This window comes from Equus caballus, chromosome 17 (assembly GCF_041296265.1).
Source record: "Equus caballus isolate H_3958 breed thoroughbred chromosome 17, TB-T2T, whole genome shotgun sequence".
NCBI lineage: Eukaryota > Metazoa > Chordata > Mammalia > Perissodactyla > Equidae > Equus > Equus caballus.
The window spans coordinates 27,724,690-27,746,078 of NC_091700.1; the positions used below are offsets into that span (position 1 = coordinate 27,724,690).

Here is a 21,389-nt window from a genome sequence, read left to right on the forward strand (position 1 = left end):
AAAGAAGAAACAAACAACCTGACCAAAACATGGGCAGAAGATCTGAACAGGCATTTTTCAAAGGAAGACATACAGATGGCCAACAGGCACATTAAAAGATGCTCAGCATCACTAATCATTAGGGAAATGCAAATTAAAACTACAATGAGATATCATTTTACACCTGTCAGAATGGCTGTAATTACCAAGACCAAAAACAACAAATGTTGGAGATGATGTGGCAAAAAGGGAACTCTCATACACTGCTGGCGGGAATGCAAACTGGTGCAGCCTCTATGGAAAACAGTATGGAGACTCCTCACAAAACTAAAAATAGAAATACCATATGACCCAGCTATCCCACTACTGGGTATCCTCCCAAAAAACTTGAAATCAACAATCCAAAGTAACATATGCACCCCTATGTTCATTGCAGCACTATTCACAATAGCCAAGATATGGAAGCAACCCAAGCGCCCATTGACCAACGATTGGATAAAGGAGATGTGGTATATATATACAATGGAATACTGCTCAGCCAGAAAAAAGACAAAATCATCCCATTTGCAACAACATGGATGGACATGGAGGGTATTATGGTAAATGAAATAAGCCAGACTGAGAAAGACAAACACCATATGATTTCGCTCATATGTGGAATATGAACAAACACATGGACTAAGAAAATAGTTCGGTGGTTACCAGGGAAAGGGGGGTGGAGGGTGGGCACAGGGGGTCAAGGGGAGCACTTGTGTGGCGACAGACATGAAATAACATACAACTGAAATTTCACAATGATGTAAACTTTTATGAATCTCAAGTGAAAAAAAAAAAAAAGAAGGAACCCCTTTTAACAACGGAACCCCTTTCAGTGAGATGGGAGTGGGGCAATGTTTAAACTTTAGTCAAGCCCAGCTGGACCCCCACGACAGGTGACAGCTTTGGAAGCATGGCAAAGCAGTCTGCTCGAGACCTCTGAGTCCTCTTTCCTCATTTCCTCCTCAGATCTGGGATCTGGAGACAGACAGCTCCTTATTTACCGTGTCCTCCAAAGCCAGCGGTCTTAAGGGGGAGCTGGCAGCCTGCCTCTATCTGCCCGGCCCCAGAGCACTGTGGGTGGCCTCTGACACTGCTGCGCTCCTGCACCTGAGACTGAGGTAGGAGGTGATCCACTTGGTCCCAGCAGTCAGCTCTCTGGAAGGTCCTGCAGAGCCCAGAGCAGCTGCTCCAACTTCCTACTTAGTGCTCCACCATTCAGGTCTCTGTGTGAGCTCCCCAACTGAATACCCGTGTCCCTAGCTCACGGTGTACATTTGGTGAGCTCTTGTTAACATTTCTCATTAGTTGTTCCAGCACCACCTCTCTATATTGTCCAAAGATCTGGAATCTACCTCTTGAGCCCTATTCCACCCACCAGCCCTACCCCTAGAGTAAACCGTCCAAGAGGCCCTGGGGGCTGCTCATTCAGTCCAAAGGCAGCGACCCCACATGAGTCCCACTGCCCCATGTCTGAGACCCTGTCCTAAGCAGGGCAGCCTTTCCGGGATGGCACATGTCTAGATGATGAGACAGGTCCTTATGGAGGGTCCTCCAGTGGGCTTCTCCTGCCTCTGTGTCAGGGAGCTCGAATGCCTTGAAGACCCCATCCCCTGATTCCTTTGCAAATGAGCCCACCTTGGCTGCCTCGACACACCTTTGCTACATGACCGTGCCTCCTCAGCAAGGAAAATTGGGTGCTAGACTGCCTTTCCTTTCACACCCAGAGAGGCCACTTAGATGCTCCTCCCCTCGGCGCTAAGCGTCCGCTCCAGGTGCCTGTCTCTGTCCTGCCTCTGCTGAGACTGTCCTGTCTTACTGACGAGTTTTGAGTCCTGCCTCCCAGGTACCCAGAAGGCATCTAGGACAACCCTGGAGTTTTACAGAAGAGCAAACAGAGGCCCAGAGAAGAGAAAGAATTGCCCAAGGTCACAGGGAGTTAGGAGCAGACGGTCCGCCGCCTTCTCCCTGGACTGTGCTACTCCCGCCGAAAGAGAATAACTCTCTCTGAGACTTCAAAGTGGACGGGAGATTTATGCTCAAAAAAAATCAGGCCATAGGATGCACCTTGGCTAGTCTTCCTTCTCCAGAGCCTGCAGAGAGGGCTCCTTTCAGATCATCCTGAGAGACACCTGTGGGCAGCGAGGGACCTGGCTCTGCCTCCCTGGGCCCAGGGACCTTAGGGTAAGTCATGCCCTGTCTCTGCCTTGGCAGGGGAGGAGCTCTACCCAGCCCACCTGGCAGGGCTGGGGGGGCACACCACCTATGCTTTGAGAACTGACAGGCCCTCTATGTTCTACAAGTATGACCATCCTTATAGTCTGCTCATGGTTCAAACATGGCCCACTATTAATGTTCAAACATCCCCCACCCTATTACCCGCCCTGGCTGTACTGCCACAAATATGTTCCTCCCTCCCTCTGCGGCTTTTCCCCTCATGTTCAGCAGTGTTACGAATCCCAAGTCAGCAGTCGGTGAGAATGAGGGAAAGGATGCAGGAAAGCTCGTAGAATGAATATGTAGTTTGCGGGTTTCAAATCCTATCTATATGATAATTGTGACTGGATTTCCTGAGCCAAAAATGATGGCATACAGTCTCGAAATTTTTTAATTAACATCTGCATAGGGAGAATCTTAAATACAGTGCATTGTACCCTGCGATTACATCATGCGTTAAGAATTAACTTTATGGAAATGGGATCAGATTTCACAGCATCAGAACTACATGGAGGAGTCCAGAATGTGTGGCTGCTGCCAGTGTCTGTATCCTCCCTTCCCAGTTTGCCCACTGAGGCCCAAGTGGAAAAGGCCTGTGTGGACAAGGAGAACCCTGGCAGAAGAACTGCCCAACCATCATGACAGCCAGGCCTGGAAGCCCGGGCTCTTCACTCAAGATGCCAAGGCAACCAGCCGAAAAACGGGAAGTTCAGTCAATCAAACTGCTGTTCGTTCTACATGATATCGCTTCAGAGAACAAACAGCCTGTCTGATTGATTTTATTTTATTTTTTTTGGAGCAAAGTGACTGAAATTTCACCTTTTTGCAAAACAGCCTCAATCTCTAGTGCCAGCATTGAGATGACAGATAATGTCTGCCAGTCCCTGCGCTGTCACTCCGGAGCTTTGTGATCTTGACCAAGTTACCAGGCCCTGCTCAGCCTTCTGGTGGTTTCCTCATTTGTGAAGCAGGGAGACTCAGCTCCTTCCTCCTGGGGCTGAGAAAGGGAGAGGGGGGAAAGGAGGGCCTGGTTGCAAGGCCCAGCACTTTCTCTTTGAGACTGGGCTCCATGCCCTTCCCTCCTCCTCTCCCGTGGGCCAGACTCCACCCCCACATCCTGAAGCCCAGGGACCATCATGGGAAAGTTCTGATCATCCTTATTCCAAATACTGTTCTGCTTTGAAGAGAATTCTACCCACGCCAAGAATATCCTGGACACTAAGTCTGAGGCCCCGGATCCACCAAATCTCTATTAGCAGCTCAGCCTGGGGGCCGAGCGTCAGAGGGACCATAGAGAGAGAAGGCAGGGCAGCTGTGCAGGGGACCAACGTTCGTGCATTATGTGTCCACGGCAGCTGAGCTCCTCCAGATGTCTTACATCCTTGTTCTCACTTCTCACAAAATCTCTACAAAGAATTCCATTTTACAGATGAGGAAATTAGAGCAAAGGGGTTGGGTTGCTTAGCTCCGAGGGCTGTCCGTTCTGCGTGCTGACCTCTCAGAGACGGCTCACGGGCCCGCAGGCACAGGTGAGCCCTTTGCACCTGGCTGCCCGGGAGAGGTGTGCTGCAGGGCCTCCCAGCATCTGGCCTGGCCTCATCCAGTGAGCGAGAAGTGCTGCCTTTCAGACTTGAGGATTCAGAATGGAATAACACATTTGCATTTTTTAGGGGTAAGATGCAAATTAATAGGGAAGGTCCAGTCTGTAGTCTCAGGAAGTCACACTCCTCTTGCCCTGAGGAGGAGAGGCGTGGTCTCAGGGTTCACAGTTAGCGGCCACAGCTCACTGCATGCCGGGTATAGATGCAAAGGTCTGTGCTAAGGACAGTCTATGTTTTCTCCTCCAATCCTCAAAACAGCCCTTTACAGTAGACACCATTATCCCCATTTAGCAGACAGGAATATTGGAGTTTTGAGCAGCTAAGCAACTTGTCCAAAGTTGTAGACCCACCATTTGAACTCAAGCCTATCCTCTTAACTGTTCTTTGTTGTTGTTGAGGAAGATTTGCCCTGAGCTAACGTCTGTTGGCAAGCTTCCTCTATTTTGTATGTGAGCCGCTGTCACAGCATGGCCACTGACAGACAAGTGGTGTAAGTCCATGCCCTGGAATTGAACCCGGGCCACCCAAGTGGAGCACACCAAATTTAACCACTAGGCCACCAGGGCTGGCCCTTAACCATTCTTTAATAAAGCGATTATTGCCTCATCCTGGGTGTCCATGTCAGACACTTGGTCCAGATTCTCATTCTCTCTCTGTTTTTCATGAGCAAGATCACCCCCCAAGCCCCACCTGGTGCTATCCCACAAAGAGCCCGTGGGCTGCTGCTGGTACGACCCGGCCTTCTGGCAGGTGGTCAGCTGCTCAGAAGCCTCCATAAGTGTCAACCTTGCTCTCATCAGCAATGATGTGTTTGCAAGTGTGGGCCTAGCCCCACCATCCTCACCTTGGAGCTGAGCAGAGCGTTTGGGGGATGGTCTGTCCCTGGAAGTCAAGAATGGAAGGTTCAGTTCTACTCTGGTAATCATCAAGTATTGTGTGGAAGAGTTCCTGTGAAAGCTGGTGGAAGAGCTCACAGTTTCTCCAGTGGCTTATAGTGTGAGCTACACTTATAGTGGAAGGACCAACTGGTACTATGGAACAGTATTATTTCATTGTGATTCTCTTGTACGATCGATTAAGACAACTCTAATACACTGTAACCCCAATGCGGGTTTGAGGGTACAGAGCATTCCACATCCACCTCCCCTTTTTGAGGGGCTCATGAAGACCACGCTGGCCCCATGCTGGATGAGTGGCATAGTGTCTAGCCCACAGGAGGGGACTGGGTGAATGCTCAGTGAATTAGGATAAGAGCAGAGAAAGATGCACATCCCATAATTTGTGTACTTTTGTCCTTGAGCTAATGAAAGGGCACACCCTAGGTGCACTCATGATGTTTAAATGTTCTGAAATCTCCTAATGTTAGTTCAGTCACTTTCTGCATCATTGGCCTGGGCTCTGGCATCATGAGTGAGTTTCTGGGGCCATCTGGCCGTGCCCTCTTTCCTTCTTCCTGCCAGAACCTGGTGCAGCCCGTCTTGAGGATTCACAGCCTGGGGGCATCGCAGCCCAGTCATGTCCTCTTCCTGTTCACACTCACTTCGGCTTCCCTCCCTGCGAGACTCAGTTGTCTTCACATATGTTCCTACCTAGTTCCCACTCCAGAGATTAGTCATCACCATGGTGTTATTAAGTATTAAAAGAAATAGATTACCAGATGTGTTGGCCAAAATTTTTGTATGATGATTCAGTCCCAACTCATCTCAAAGAAGGTGGGTTCCCACATAGTTTGGGTTCTTACTTGCAAAGAAGCATTTATCTTCCGTATTTATCAGAATCACCTATGACTCCTGGCAAGCCAATCTTTTTACCTCTCACCATCCTGCACCTTCCTGCCCCTGGCTCTGTCCAACCTCTCCCCATCTCCACCCTGGAATTTCCTGCTTGCTCCTCTTCTACTCACACCTTAGCAATCCTTCAAGGCCCAACGCAAGTCCTGTCTCCTCCACCAAACTCGTCTTCACCGCCCTGGCTCACACAGGCGTCTCCCTCTTCCTGGCCACCCACCGTTGGTACCTTCCCTGTGGTTCTGGATTGTGTTCTTACTTGCTCTGCTCTGTTTCACATGCATGAGCCTCACCTCTCTGACAATTCAGCAGGCACTTGAGGACAGGGATCAGAGCATCTATGTTCCTGTCTTCTTTCCTTCTTGATCTGTCAAAACCCTTCTCATTCTTCAAGGCACAAGGCAGAAGTCAGCTCCTCTGAGAAATGTTCCTAGATCCCCTCCCACATCCAGGCAGGATGAATGGCTTCATTAGCATTTGGGCTTCTGATGCTATGCTAACGTAGTCATCTCCCTCAGCCGTGTTGCTTCTGATATGCATATCTCCCCTGGCAGTGGGTGATCCGTGGATGTTGAACTGAGATATAAATACTCTCACAGCTATCACTGTATCAGGCACAGGCTGGTGATAAACTCTTTGAAACTTTCTGATTAAATTATTGCCTTGAGTATTTGCTCACCTTGCAAATCTGTGGCTGTGTGAAATCTGTAACATCATTATGCCCACTGTCACAATCCATAGCATGTCAACCACACTGCACTCTTGATATTTGTGGAGGAGAGAAGACAGCCCAAGTTCTTCATGCAGCCTGAGTCTATGACTATCATTATACCACATTTTGTCCATTCAGTTGTATTAGTAGACTGCTAGGGACCACCAACTTTTAATGCCTCTGAAAATGCTTGAAAACTGCACAGTGAAAATTAATAAATGTTCAATTAAATGTTTACAGCATATTACATATGAACTGCAACTTACACACTTATACATAATATGAAAGTTTATAAGAATAACAATTAGTTTTTGTCAACAGAGCTTAAAACTATAAATATCCTTTAAATTATTTCAAAATTTTTACTAGCAAAATTATATTTAATTTGGAATGTGGTTGTATTTTAATATGTTGAATTGGATGGGATCTCCAAGAGGAAGAACAGCTTGGGCAGGAAGTTCTGAAGGGTACCCTGCTGTGGCATGAAATCCCCTCCCCAAAATCTAAGTAAGGTGCACGTGGAAAGTACCAACACCACCTCTACACTTTTCTTGATTCTATGAATAGAGCTCTAGTCATTTTTAAAGACATTTCCATTGCTCACTTCAACCTTTTCACTTCTGTTACCAGCAGTAGCAGGTGACTTTCTTGGGAGAATTTTATTTTAAAAAAAATATGGGTGTGTGTATTTAAGGGGAAGGCAGGTCCAGAGGGAAGATGCCTCTCTTGGGGAGGTGGGGACAGGGATCCTGGGCTGTCTGCTCAACTCATGCCCTCTATGCTCACTCTTCCATGCCAACAGCTTCTTCATCCAGTTCTGGACCTCAACCATATTACAGATCACTGCATTTGTGGAACTTCAGGATATTTGCAAATGATTGAAACCACCAAAGTAAAACCCAGTGATGCTATGAGTCTATTGCAATGTTAAGGAGAACGGATGAATGCACTTGAGCTGTAGACACCCCTGTTGTTGTAGGAGGACAAAGGGAGGGAAGTAAAGTATGCACTACTGAAAATCTGATCTCAGCAATTTGAAATCAACAACAGTGAGAGGATGCCTTCTGATTTCCAGTTTAGAGATCCAGAACTTTCCCTAATGTCAATGGAACAGCCTCTTTTAGAAAGTGGAAAATTAGAAGGAACATTCGACAGTCCTGAGAAAAAGTGCTGTCCTCAGGTGTTTCTCCTCCACACTGTCACTGCCTTTGTGTGCAGCCTCCAGAAAACCTGCCCCAGAGGAAGCCCTGGACCCCTACCTCAACCAGTCATGACAGATGCTACTCAACTCCCTTTAAAGATGATTCTCATTCAAAGGCTGCTGTAGGGGAGGAAGACAAATCCTGTACCCACTCTAGGTCCTTCTGGCTGGGCTACAAATTAAATTGACATGAGACAGAATAACAGGGGAAAATCAAACGAAGCTTTATAGCATGTATACATGGGAGAGACCCAGGAAAACTAACTCGCCAGAATGGCTGAGGCTCTCATCTTAAATACCATCCTCAGCCAAAGACAAAGGAGGATGTTGGAGGGAGTGGGACTTCAAAGGGGAGGAAGGCAGTTCACATGGAAATGCAAAAGCAAATGTCTGGTGAACAGAACTTTAATACGAATGAGCTTAGCAAAGACTCTCATAGTCTATCGCTACCCAGAGTTATCTACAGTGATGCCCTGTCCTGGCAACAGGCCTTTTATCTTAAATTTTTATTAAGCAGTTAGGGGGAAGGTCAAAGTTTCTTTCAGGGTCTTTTGTTCTTAAAAATAATCAAAGCAAGGCAAAGAGATACATTTTGGGGTGGCCAGTTCTGATCCTCCACACTGCTCAAGGGATGGGGCTAAAAGAAAGTAACCTTGAGACTGGAACTAGTTGGACTGAGTGAAATCTTAAAGCTGAGGGGTTAGAAGAGATATCCTGCCAAAACCCAGGTCATCTTTCTCATTCAGCTGTGCTTTGATGGTGAATAAATTTTGCTGTTCAAAATTCAATCCACACCTGTTTTCTCTGAGCCTGGATGGTCAGGAGATTTTTATCCTAAGATTTCTAAATCTTCTAATCTTCTCACTGAATGTTATGGGCTGAACTGTGTTTCCCCAAAATTCATGTGTTGAAGTCCTAACCCTCAGGACCTCAGAATATGGCTGCATTTGGAGATAGAGCCTTAAAAGAGGTGATTAAGTTAAAATGAGGCTGTTAGCGTGGGCCCTAATCCCATATGACTGGTGTCCTTATAACAAGAGAAGATGGGCACATGAAGAGACACTGGGGTGCATGTGCACAGAGGAAAGACCATGTGAGGACACAATGAGAAGGCAGCCATCTGCAAGCCAAGGAGAGAAGCCTCCGAAGAAACCAAACCCTGCTGGCAACTTGATCTTGGACTTTCAGCCTCCAGAAGAGTGAGAAATAAATTTCTGTCATTTAAGCCACCCAGTCTATGTTATTCTGTTGTGGCAGCCCTAGCAGACCAATACGCTCAGGCAAGCCAACTGGTATTGGAGGTGCAGATAGTTTGGGGGTAAACTTTTGCCAACACAAATAATCCATAACCAATCTATAAATCAAAATTGGGGTGAGTTTATTATGAGCCGGATCTGAGAACAATATAGCCCAGGAGAGTCCTTTCACAAAGGAAGGGATCACTCCAAAGAAGTAGGGGTATGCAGAGTGGTTATATACTGTCAAAGAGCATGTGTCACATATGATTGGAACGTCCCTTTTACAACAGTCACGAGATTGCCTAGCTGGCACAGTGATTCACACAGCAATTGATGAACGCAGCAGGTAGCAGGTCTGTGGTCTTGAGTTGGGTGGTCACAGCAGGTCAGCAATCAATCCCTAGCCTAGGGAGAGATGCTAAAGCTTAAGGAAATGCAGATGTGGAGAAAGTTACTTCTTTCCTTACCTTAAGGGGCATTGTTCTCGTCTTCAGGACATAGCAAATACTTAAAGCAGATATACAGTGCATGCTCAACCACCACATCAGGCACTTTTGGGAAAACAAGTTCAAGCCGAATTAGTTTTATGCCAAATGGCTTCTTCATATGCCCCAATATCCTACTGCTTGCCATTTATTTAGCACTTTTTTCTTTCATGTCTATGACACTAGACTCTAAATGCAAATTCTCTTTGGTTTGATAGCCAGTATCTCTAGGTCACTCTTTTTCAACTTCCTGATACAGGTGGTGAAAAGTATGGCACTTTGAAACAGGAAGACTGTTGTCTGAATTTACTGAGGCTCATGACAATGCTGGGATCACTTGTCTGACCTTTGACTCCGGTGGAAGAAGATATGTGCCTTCCACAGTATCTTCAACCATTAGGCAGTGTGACCCCTGACATGCAATCCTGATGATAGACTCTGTTTCTTAGGCTAATAACTGGGGGCAGAGATGGCTGTCTGAAAATATGGAGCTACAACAATGAGCATTGTCTGCACTCCCTGAAACATGGCAAGTCACTTCCTACCACCCATCCCCATAAAATAATAACGTAAGATTAGGCATTTGTAGTAAGTGTAGAAGAAATCCAAAGAGATAGACTCTAAGATGCGTGTACAATCCTACATCCCTTTTCTCTGGCATTTCGTTTCACCAACGACTCTAAACTTCTATTTAGGAGGGACACACTGTATATAAATGTATGTGCTCCCAGCCATGCCTCATGCATTTGTCCTATCGTTGTCTGCTATCGACTTGATTTCTTAAAAGAGCTTAAATTTTCTAAACATTTTAAAGGTAAGTCAAATCTAGATTAACAACCTAAAAGTTAGTCGCTTTTGTGTGTTATTGCGATTTCTTTTCAAGGCTGCTTACTCCATTTATTTATTTACTGTATATGTTCTTGGTAAAATTTTCACAATTCAAGCCTGCAAAAGCTTCTCTGAGGAAGATAAGAGGCAAATGTTCTTCAATTATCAGAGAGTATAAGTGAAGTCGAAGTAAAAAAGACAAAAATTACTCCAAGTACTGAGTTTGTGATTCCTAGTCCTGCATTTGACCTGCATGCGTTCATTCACTCACTCAGTGAGTGCCAGGCACTGTATCGGGTCCCATCAGGAGAAGGTGAGCTCTTCCCATAGCTGAGCAAGGACAAAGTCCACCTTTTAGGGCAATGAGGCAGGCAGGAAGTCAGCAGTGCTTTAGACACTTGAAAGCACCTACCTGAGGTCTGAACACTAGGAAGAAAGTACTGAAGTTTCCCTCCGTCATCAGTTGGATTAAGGCAATGCGTGTCAGCCGATTCAAGAACTAATAAAGAAAAATGTTCAGTATAAGTTGATAACCTTATCTTTCTAGATGAAAAGCAAAGTGAAGTTTGTGATTGCACCTGCTTGGAGCTGAACCAAAATAAGTGAGTTATCTTCATCTTTTTTGATACAAAATTTGCTCTGGGGGACACCAATACAGTGAATGGAATTTTCCAGAAGGAAATGTGTCAAAGAATTCCCTGACCCTGGCTGCTCCCTGATGGTAATTTAGGCAACTAGGATCTTCCAGAATATTGGAAGCAATTCTCTGCACCTTTTGATGACTGCTTAGTGGTAGAGATAGGGAGCCCCGTATCTCTCCACCAAACACTTTCTTAGGGAATAAATCACAGACTAGAGTAGTTAAATTCAGCAGTGATAAGTCAAAGAATAAGAATCCGATAAATTCCCTCCCGAACACTAAAAAGGTAAAAAAAGTTATCAGTCAATTTCTGTTCGTGTCCTAGCCTCCACGGCTCGACCATGCTCTTAGGATCAAGTGGTCCTCAGGAAGGCAGCTGCTCACGGACTAGCGCCTGTGGACCTTGGAGATTACATGGTGTCCTGTTTCTGCTTCCTGATCCTTTAAGCACTAGCTCAAAAACTAACCCTAACTTATCAAATCACATTTTTTAATCTAGTTCTTCATAAAAAACAGAAGAGATTATTTTGCTGCTCTCTTTGTTTATCACGTGGACATGGCAAAATTAAACCACAGTATTGATCGCCTGTGAAAATTAAGCAGATGATAAGCTTAATTATCAAAATGTAATATTCTATTATTGTTCTAGGTGTATCATAGCTGTTGGATGGGACAGAAGAATAAACGTGTATTTTGTAAGTGAAATGTACAAAATTATGATATTTCTAATCATAACCTGCTTCAGACTGATATCCTTCTCCACTCTTTCTCTATTGATTCTTTTCCCTTTGAAAACAGATTTTGGAGTAATTCTTTATGCCTCTGCTCTCCGGTACACGTCAAGCCATGATATAGACAAAAGAGTTTTCTCCCTCCCTTCCTTTGTCCTTCTCATCTTTCCTTCTTCCTTTCCTTTAAAAAACCTTTTACTTGTGTCAGTTTCTTCCCTCTGGTTCTCTTCTCTGGGAAGAAGTATAACAACTCTGCACCCAATTCTTGGGTGGGGAGGGGGGTCCCACCTCAACAAGCAGTTCCCCAACATCAGCTAGTGTCCAAGAATTCAGCTCACTTCTGACACTGCCTACCCAGAAATAGCATCAGATTCCGCAGGTTATGGGCTCAGTTCCACAAGACTGCCTCCCCATCAACTTCAGGTGCCAGTTGCAGGTCCAGGTTGTCACCTGGCTTCTGACCAAGTGGCTCTGGATGGGAGGTTCCAACGACCACTCCTTGGGTTTGATTAATCCTCTGGAGTGGCTCTCAGAACTCAGAGAAAAGTTTTACTTACTAGATCACCAGTTTATTATAAAAGGAGATAACTCAAGAACAACCAAATGGCAGAGATGCATGGCACAAGGTATGGGGAAGGGCAGGGAGTTTCCATGCCCTCATCTCTTAGGGAACTCCAAGCGTTTTAAGAGCTCTGTGCCAGAAATGGGGACAAAGACCAAACACATATATCTTCTTATAAATCACAATACCACAAAGTGCTAGCTAAAAAAGCTGTGAGCGGCAGTGGGGGTGTCCCTGGGAGTCCAGACCAGACCGTGCCTCAGCACCCGTGGCCTCCGTGGCTGTCCACACCTGGCCTGGTTTTCTCACCCTCTGTGCAGGCCGGCAGGCTTCACTCCCCGCAGCATGCGGAGCCTTCCAGCTTTTCCCACACACTCTCACCCTCCTCGGAGGTTAGCCAGTCTGTCTACTGTCCAGCCTTTTAGTTCTTCCTTCTTCTTCCCACCTCAGCTTTGTGCGCTAGTCCCTCTCTAAATGAAAGGAGGAGATGAAATGTCATCCATAAGCATCTCTGTGCAAAGAGTCCTTTTTTTATGGCTTAAAGATGAGGAAGGAGATTAAGAGACAAAGGAAGCTGAAAATGCTGACTAAAACTAAGTTCTAAATCTCCCTGTGGCATTTTATTTCCTCTGCTTGCTAGGCTGGACGGTCATGGATTTCTGAGTGTCTTTAAACATTGTAAGTTCTTTATGCATTTGAAAGTGTGCTGTATTTCACAGCCTAAACCTTGCGTCCTCGGATGATTTGAGAGACGACTACCTGAGAAGTCTTGGCGTTGAATTTGTCCTTTGGTATTATAGGTTCCTGGGCTGATGGCTTTTGTTTAGTGCGTGCAACAGCTATGGGTCTTATTATGAAGGTGAAGTTATGCAGACCATCTGAGGAGAGCTTGTCAGTTGACATATGATTTGCTGAAATGCAATCACCCAAACGTCAGGAATGGATTGCTTTTTATTCCCACTGGCACGAGGGGAATTTGCTTTGACATTTTGAAAATCTACATCACTGGCTGGGTGAGGGGTAGGGTTATAAAACGTGCTGTCGCCTTCTCTCTGAAGTTGTGAGTGTGTTGGCAGCTCGTTTTACTACTTGTACAACGGCTCCTGTTTGGCTTTGGATACAGGGCACAGCACATGATTTTCATCACTTCTGGAAGCCACAGCCACACTGGCAGGATGACCTGGTGAGCCCTGGCCCACCGTCTGGCTCTTGACCCAAACAGTGGCACACGATGAGGATCTCCTTCACTCCAGGGCCTCACCCTGAGTCTCCTGGGCCTGCCTAGGAAGGTCACAAGCATCTCAAAAGCCTCTGCTGTGGTGGCATTCATAATTGGGGTCCAGGTAGAGCCAAGAGCACTGAGCTCCAGGCAGCCACTTCTGCTCCAGGAAGAGTGATGGACCTGTGTTCAGGTTGGGGCATGAGGCCACAGGAGCAAATCCATGCAGCTCTCCACGAGCTCAGCCAAGAGTGCTGTAGTGCAGGAATGGCAGCCCAGGATGTGGTGGGTGTGACTTTGCTTAAAGAAGCATCCACTTCCTGCTTCTGCTTGGCATGCAAAACTGTTCGCATTCACTGTGCCGTCCGTGGGTGGCCAGGGAGCCTAAGAGATGACATTCCTGTTGCCCTGTGGCTTGTTAGGGGACCATAAACACGGGACTTCTTGTGATTCTTATTAACACTCAAACTGCCCCCAATTTTCTGCAGCTTCTCAGGCTTGAATGACCTCCCTCGAAATTGTCTGGATGTCAAGCCAATAAGACAACTGTTAAGAAAGAAAGGTCACTGTGCCCCACCATCTGCCACCACCCAACCCTGCCTTATGCCCCCGTAAATATTCCAAAAGGTACAAGTCGCTAGAATACAAACCTTGTCTGTCCTCACTGTGGTATTCCCAGGACTTAGACCAGTGCCTGGTTTATAGTAGCTGCCCAATTAATATGCTTTCATTCAATCAGCATGTGTCAAATGCCCGTTGTGCGCCAAGTGTGTGTTGTTCACTGGAGATGCAGTGATGAGCAAAATGGTCTTCACACGGTCCCTGCCTTCATGGAGCTTGCAGATTAGTGATTGTTGAGTGAAAGAACAAAGATATGCAGAAAATGCCCCAGGGAAGCCATGGGCATCGCAATGGCAGAAGTCATGGAAGAGTCAGTAGAGTGTTAGTTCATTCGGATATTTGTTTGTTCAATTATCGGCTCACTCAACACATGTTTACCAAGCACTTTCATAGTGCTGTCCTTGTGGATAGGCACAGAATATACAAACGTGAATAAAATGTGATTCCTGGCCCAGAATCTCACGGACTGGCAAGGAAATAAACTAAGGAAATAATAATCATACAGTGTGACAGAAGATATAATAATGTATAAAATGCTGGAGAAACCCAAAGATGGAAACTACTAACTTTGCTCTAATGTCATATAGGATATTACAAGATTACTAGGATATTTCCAGGAGGCCAAGGTAGGGAAAGGCAATCTAGATGGGAGAAAGGGGCAAGGCATGAGCCAAGACTGGAAGTGTGAGAAGCACATTGTTTGGAAGAACTATGAAAAGTTTGAGGGGCTGGAGCATTAGGTTCAGGAGGAAAATGAGGCTGGAAAGTTAAACTAGAGTTTGAAAGCCACGCTAAGGCATGTAAACTTCTTCTGTAGGCAGTGGGGGACCATGGAAGGAGGAGCCTAGACCTAAGCGCTCACAAATTGAGGAGGCAGGCAGGATTTAGCAGTGGAGAGAGAGCCACTGACTTCTCTTTCCAAAAGTCTTATGACACCACCTTCCCAGCTGCTTTCGAGCAGAAGGGGCACCTTAGATGATCACGGAGAGGTCCTCAGGGGGCACTCTGTGGGGAATACATGAGGGCAAGGGAGAAAGAATATCTTTATCGCACCAAGAGAGGCCAATTCTTTTCACATGGAAACTGCACCCCAGTGAGAAAGGTGAAAGATGATGGCCAGGGACACTTTGAACTCTGCAGCATTGGTCTCGAAAAATCCATTTTAGTTTTTTATCTTTCTTAAGTGTCCATATCCAAAAATCCTCCTTTTGAGGAGAGTGGTTGACTTCAATTTCTAACCCACAGTGGAGGGCAGTTGGGAGCCCTGCAGAAACCAAGTCAAGGAACACTACACTCTGGAATTGAGACTTGGGAAACCAAACCACCTTGTCCACTTCCATTGTCCCATTTCCATCAAAATTTCAGCCCCAAAGAGGGCTCCTTTGTAAGTCATCTCCTTGCCAGCACTGTGGCGAGGTAAGGAAGCTGCTAGGAGTAGCACTTCCCTGGGGAAGGTGACAGAACTGACCCAAGGAGACTCAGCACCTCTCTGGCTGACCTGCCAATAGACTCCTACATGGACGGATGCCCCTGACCCTCTGGGCTGGGCCCCAGGCTCCAGGCAGGTCCTTGCTGTAGGCAACCACAGAGGAGGAACCACTCCACATCCTCTGTCTTAGGGATGACAAATAGAAATGGCAAGCAATAGGATATATTGGAGTATATGAGGAAGCCATTTGGTGTAAACCTAATTCGGCCTAACTTCGTTTTTTCCAAAAGGGCCTGACTGTGGCCATTGAGCACGCCTTGTATATGCGCTTAAACATTTCCTATGGCAAGAACAAATGCCCTTAAGATAAAGGTGCAACTTCCCTCCACGTTGGCATTTCCTTAAGGATAAGCATCTTTCCTTAGCCTAGGAACTGATTGCTGCACTCACCTTTGACCACCCAGCTCACCTGTGACCACCCAGCTCGGGACAACAGACCTGCCACCCTGCTGTGTCCACTGAGACAGCAGACCTACCTGCTGTGTCCATCAATCATTGTGCCGGCGGAGCAGTCACGCAACTATTGTAAAAGGGACATTTCAATCATATGTGAAACATCCTCTTTAGGGGTATATAACCACTCTGTACACCCCACTTCTTTGGTACCCTTTATTCCTTCAGGAAGAAAGGCCCCAGGCCATGGTCCTCACATTTTAGCTCAGGATAAACTCACCCAAATTTTCATTTATGGGTTGGTTATGGATTATTTTTGTCGACAGGGACTGAAGAACGAAGTCTGGGGTGGGGGACTGGGAATTTGATTTCTTACTCTAACCCTCTCTGTCTCTCTCTTTCTCAGAGCCATGGGCACAAGGAGGACATCCTCTGTGTTGCTCAATGCCCACCTTTTCTTCTTGCCACCTCCAGCTATGATGGGGAGATTATCATTTGGAATGTCATCTCGGGCCACATATACTGCAAACTGAATACTTCCAGCCCCTCTGATGACCCAGAAGACAAAGAAGGTAGATGAGGGAGCGGGCTCCGTGGCCACTCTGCATGGGCTCCAGCAGTCATGGACTCCTCGCAAGTTGTCTAAAGGAATTTCAGCTCTGGACTGCTTCCCAGTTATAAGGGATTGGCCTGCTTTCAGGTTTTACTTGTCAGATGGAGATTTCCAAAGCTAGGAGAGAGCATAAGAGTTAAACTTGCTCAGTCCACACCCCAACATCTCTCAGCATCGTCCATCAAAGCCCATCTCCCAGGCCAGCCCCTCACCCCGAGGAGCCCTTTTCTCATCTGTTGCCCACCTGAAAGACTGTCCCCCCTGATGAGCTCCTCAGGTTTTGTTGGTACAAAGCTCCTACTGTCACTGCCCAACGTGGGTCGTCTGCTCACTGCAAGACATGCCAATAGTCAGGAGACAAGGTGGTAGGAGAGAAAGGACTCCATTACAGCTTGCTAGCAAGAGGGAAAGTGGCCAACTCATGCCCAAAGAACCATCTCCCAGAACAAAGACTACAGGCCAGTTATATACGGGGCTGCTCTCCAGGTGGGGGAGGCAGCTGGTTCCGGTTCCTGATAGTCCTTTGTTTTACTGGATATGCATCAGAGAACGGAGCAACACCCTATACCCTGATCTTTTACTTGTCCTTGATGATGGCTGTCAGCAGAGGCTCTCTGCCCGGGGGTCATCACATTCCTAAGGAACTCAAAAGAACAAAAGTTATCATCTTAAAGCAGGTGGGAGGGACCACAAAATCTACAGAGCATGTCTAGGCTAGTTAATCAGAGGTCATTTAAAGTTACAATATGGTTTCTTTTCTACAATATGGCTTCCCTTTTGTCAGCCTTGTGTTGAGCTGGTATCACTACTGCACCAGTTTTCTCCTCTGCCTTCAATCCCACTCTCCACGGGCTTCTGCATCCTCAGCGCGGCCCTGACATCATCTCCAGATGGGTCACTCATCTGTAAGCCCTCATGCTTTATGCCACCCTCACCATCAGCACCCTCTGGTGGCCCCTGAGATCCAAGCATCCTCATGTTTCCCATGGCCCCTACACAGTGGGTCTGTCCTTGCTACTTGCATATCGTATTGCAAAACTTTTCCCTACTCTCCCTAATTTTTCTACCCTGCTTCCATTTCCTCAAGGCCTTCTCATTCTACTAATGTGATTATAGATGCATTAATTCACTCATTCATTCAAAAAATGTTGATGAGTTCCTGCTATGGGCCAGGCCCAGTGCTGGGTGTCGGGGCTGGTAATCACATCCGTCTCCCTCCAAGTCCTGAACCGTTTGATAAATATGTGTGGGAGACAAACGGAGGACCCACTTATCTACCAGTCTCATTGCTGGTTGTGCTGGGTTGGAAAACTGGCTGGAACCCACAACCAAACGGGCTTCCCACCACTCCTGTCCCCACCTCCGGCATCCAGGCTCATCCTTCCCAAGCAGCAGTCTGCAGACACTCACCTGCCAACAGCCAGCAGACCCACTGCCTCACACTCTTGGAGCCCCAACAGGGGAGACTCAGGACATTGGGCATTTTTGCATAAAATTGGGGAGCTCTTGCACCTCCTGAAGCCCAGTCAGAAAACCCTTAGCGAGCCATGAGCCCCAGATTACAGTCTCCTGCTTGGGGCATTTGTTGAGCCACTAGCCGAAGAAGAGCTCTAATGACTCATTCGATCAGAAAATATCCGCGAGCTGCTCCTGTGGGCATAACTCTGTGGGAGATGTGGAGAGCAGACTAGAGAGAGCCAAGGCCTGATGCTGCCCTCAAGGGGCTCACTGTCTAAATTCAGAGAGAAGACGTGCCTGCCCAACAGGTAAAATAATGAGAAAGCAGTAGAATCAGCCTCATGGGACTTGAGAGACACTCTGGAGGGCAGCGGTTAGAACCCAAAACCACTGGACACCACGAAACTAAAAAGAAATTCTTAGCGGTAGATTTATTATCCTATTCCTATCTATTTCTACCCGCCTTTACTACATACAAAAAAGATTCTTCTACAAAGCTCTTTCTGAGAGTGCCTGAGAGTTTTAAAAATCTTTGGGGAAAAGTGGTGGCATTTCCTTCTAAAGGTTTATTTTCACTGCCATTAAAATGAAAATAAAGTCACTGGCCAAGAATGCAATGCTGACCTTTCAGCCAGCACTTCTAATTTAAAACCCTGTTTGCAGCAGCATTTATTGCTTAGAGTTATGTGACTGCTGGTTTTGAGAAACTCCTCTTCTGCTCCAAAAATGCAAAGCCAGCTACAGCAAACAATAATTCACGTTTCTGCATTGCAAAATTAGCAAAAATGAGATGGAAACATGTGAAAGTTCCCTACCCTTCCAGGAAAGAGCAGGACTGGCTCTTCTTGAAGGTCAAGCCAGAAGACAGTGGTCTTCACATGAGATTTGTTAAGAGGGGACCATCTTATTTGGAAAACCATCTGGACTGTTCTTCTGAAGTCGTCCTCAGCAGAGAGGGGAGCTAAGGGGCAAAGGGAATTTTGCAAGACAGGCTGGGTGAGCTGAAAATGTATTCTTTCTGCTGACTTTTCAACATTTTAGCTTCATTCTTTCATATATTGGGGATTATTACTTCTTCCTTCACATCAAAGAGAAAAGAATTCAAGAGTGAAAGAGAGAGACCAAGAGATTTCAGCCAGGCTAAAATCCAGGAAAATCAGTGAGCTCACCGAGAGACTAACGCTGTTATTTTTCTTTTCTTTACTGCGGTAAAATACACATAGCATAAAATTTACCATCTTAATTATTTTTAAGTGTACAGTTCAGTGGTATTAAATACATTCACGTTGTGGTGCAACAGTCACTGCCATCCATCCCCATAACTCTTTTCATCTTGTAAAACGGAAACTCTACACCTATTAAACATTAACTCCCCATGTTCCCCGCCCCAAGCCCCTGGCAACCACCATTACGTTCTCTGTCTCTATGAATTTGTCTACTCTAAGTACCTCATGTAGTGGAACCATACGGTATTTGTCTTCTTGTAACTGGCGTATTTCACTTAGCATAACGTCCTCAGGATTCATGCATGTTGGAGCATGTGTCAAATCTTGTTTTTAAGGCTGAATAATACTCCATTGTACGGATAGACCAGTTTGCTTATACATTCATTGGTTGGTGGACACTCGGATTGCTTCCATGTTTTAGCTGTTGTGAATAATGCTGCTACGAACATGGGTGAACAAATGTCTCTTTGAGACCCTACTTTCAATTCTTTTGAGTATATGTCCAGAAGTGGAATTGCTGGATCATGTGACATTTCTATTTTTAAGTTTTAACTTTTTTTTTGCTGAGGAAGATTCTCCCTGAGCTAACATCCATACCAGTCTTCCTCTATTTTTTAGTATGTGGGCTGCCAGCATAGCATGGCTGCTAACAGAACAGTGTCTTTCTGAGCCTAGGAACTGAACCCAGGCCACTGAAGCCGAGTGTGCTGAAGTTAACCTCTAGGCTACTGGGGTGGCCCAATTTTTTAAATTGTTTGAAGAACTGCCATACTGTTTTCCAAAGTGTCTGCACCATTTTACATTCCCACCAATAGTGTATACGGTTCCAATTGGTCCACATCCTTGCCAACGCTATTTCCTGCTTTTTTGATAGTAGCCATCCTAACAGCAGTATGGTGGTATCTTGACATAGTTTTGATTTGCATTTCCCTAATGATTAGTGATGCTGAGCATCTTTTCATATGCATTTTTATATCTTCTTTGGAGAAATGTCTATTCAAGTCATTTGCCCATTTTTGAATCAGGTTTTTTGTTGTTGTTGAGTTTTAGGAGTTCTTTATATAGTCTGGATATTAATCCCTTATCAGATATACGATTTGCAAGTATTTCCTCCCATCCTGTGGTTTGCCTTTACTCTGTGGATATGTCTTTTGATGCACAAAATTAAAATTTTCATGAAGTCAAATTTGTCTTTTTTTTCTGTTGTTGCCTGTGCCTTTGTTGTCATATCCATGAAATCATTGTCAAATCCAATGTCATGAAGTTTTCGTTCTATGCTTTCTTCTGAGTTTTATTGTTTTAGGTCTTACATTTAAGTCCATGATCCATTTTGAGTTAATTTTTGTATATGGTGTCAGGTGAGGGTCCAATTTCATTTTTTGCATGAGGATACCCAGTTTGTCCAGCACTGTTTGTTGAAAAAACTGTCATTTCCCCCATTGAATGGTCTTAACACCCTGGTTAAAAATCACTTGACCTTACAGGTGAGAGTTTATATCTTGGCTCTCTATTTCATTCCATTGGTCAATTCGTTCTGTCTTTATGCCAGTACCACACTGTTTTGATTACCGTAGCTTGGTAGTAAGTTTTTAAATCAGGAACTACGTCTTCCAGTTTTCTTCTTCTTTTTCAAGATTGTTTCGGCTATTCAGTGTCCCTTGAGATCCCATATGAATTATGGGATGCGTTTTTCGATTTCTGCAAAAACGGTCATTGGGATTTTGATAGAGATTGCATTGACTCTGTAAATTGCTCTGGAAAGTAGTGACATTTTAACAATATTGTCTGCCAGTTCATGAATATGAGATGTGTTTTCGTTTATTTACGTCTTCGATTTCCTTATGCAATGTTTTGTAGTTTTCGTTGTACAAGTCTTTCACCTCCTTAGTTAATTCCTAAGTATTTTATTCTTTTTAATGCTATTTTAGATGGAGTTTTTTTGGTAATTTCCTTTCCATATTGCTCCTTGTTTGTGTCTAGAAATGCAACTGATTTTTGTGTTGACTTTGTATCCTGTTACTTAGCTGAATTCATTTATTAGTTCTTAGAAACTAAGGTTTTTTATCTAGGAACACAGTACAATAATATTTACTTATTTATAAATAATCATATTTATTTATTATAACAATATAATATTTAATAAATGTAACAACTTAAACAGTATTTAGGTTTAATAATAATTATAATTAGTATAATCAATACAATACTTATATAAATAATATGTTTAATCTTATATGTAATTTTCCTGAGTGCTTTTAATATTTTATGTCAGGCTGACAGTGACCATGAGAGATAGGTACTATTATACCCATTTTCATAGATGAGGAAACTGAGGCTAAAGAGTTAAGTAACA

The 21,389-nt window shown here is 45.2% G+C and overlaps 1 protein-coding gene across 1 annotated transcript in view; it reads left to right on the forward strand.

The window, feature by feature from the left end:
* Positions 1–21,389, forward strand: part of LOC102150935 (cilia- and flagella-associated protein 337-like) — a 108,561-nt gene that overhangs the window by 71,768 nt on the left and 15,404 nt on the right. Inside the window, 9 exon segments of the mRNA XM_070240043.1 lie at positions 985–1,136; positions 4,505–4,613; positions 8,729–8,732; positions 9,527–9,627; positions 9,692–9,785; positions 10,632–10,686; positions 11,374–11,419; positions 13,141–13,200; positions 16,146–16,311. Coding sequence (XP_070096144.1) covers positions 985–1,136; positions 4,505–4,613; positions 8,729–8,732; positions 9,527–9,627; positions 9,692–9,785; positions 10,632–10,686; positions 11,374–11,419; positions 13,141–13,200; positions 16,146–16,311 — 787 coding nt within the window.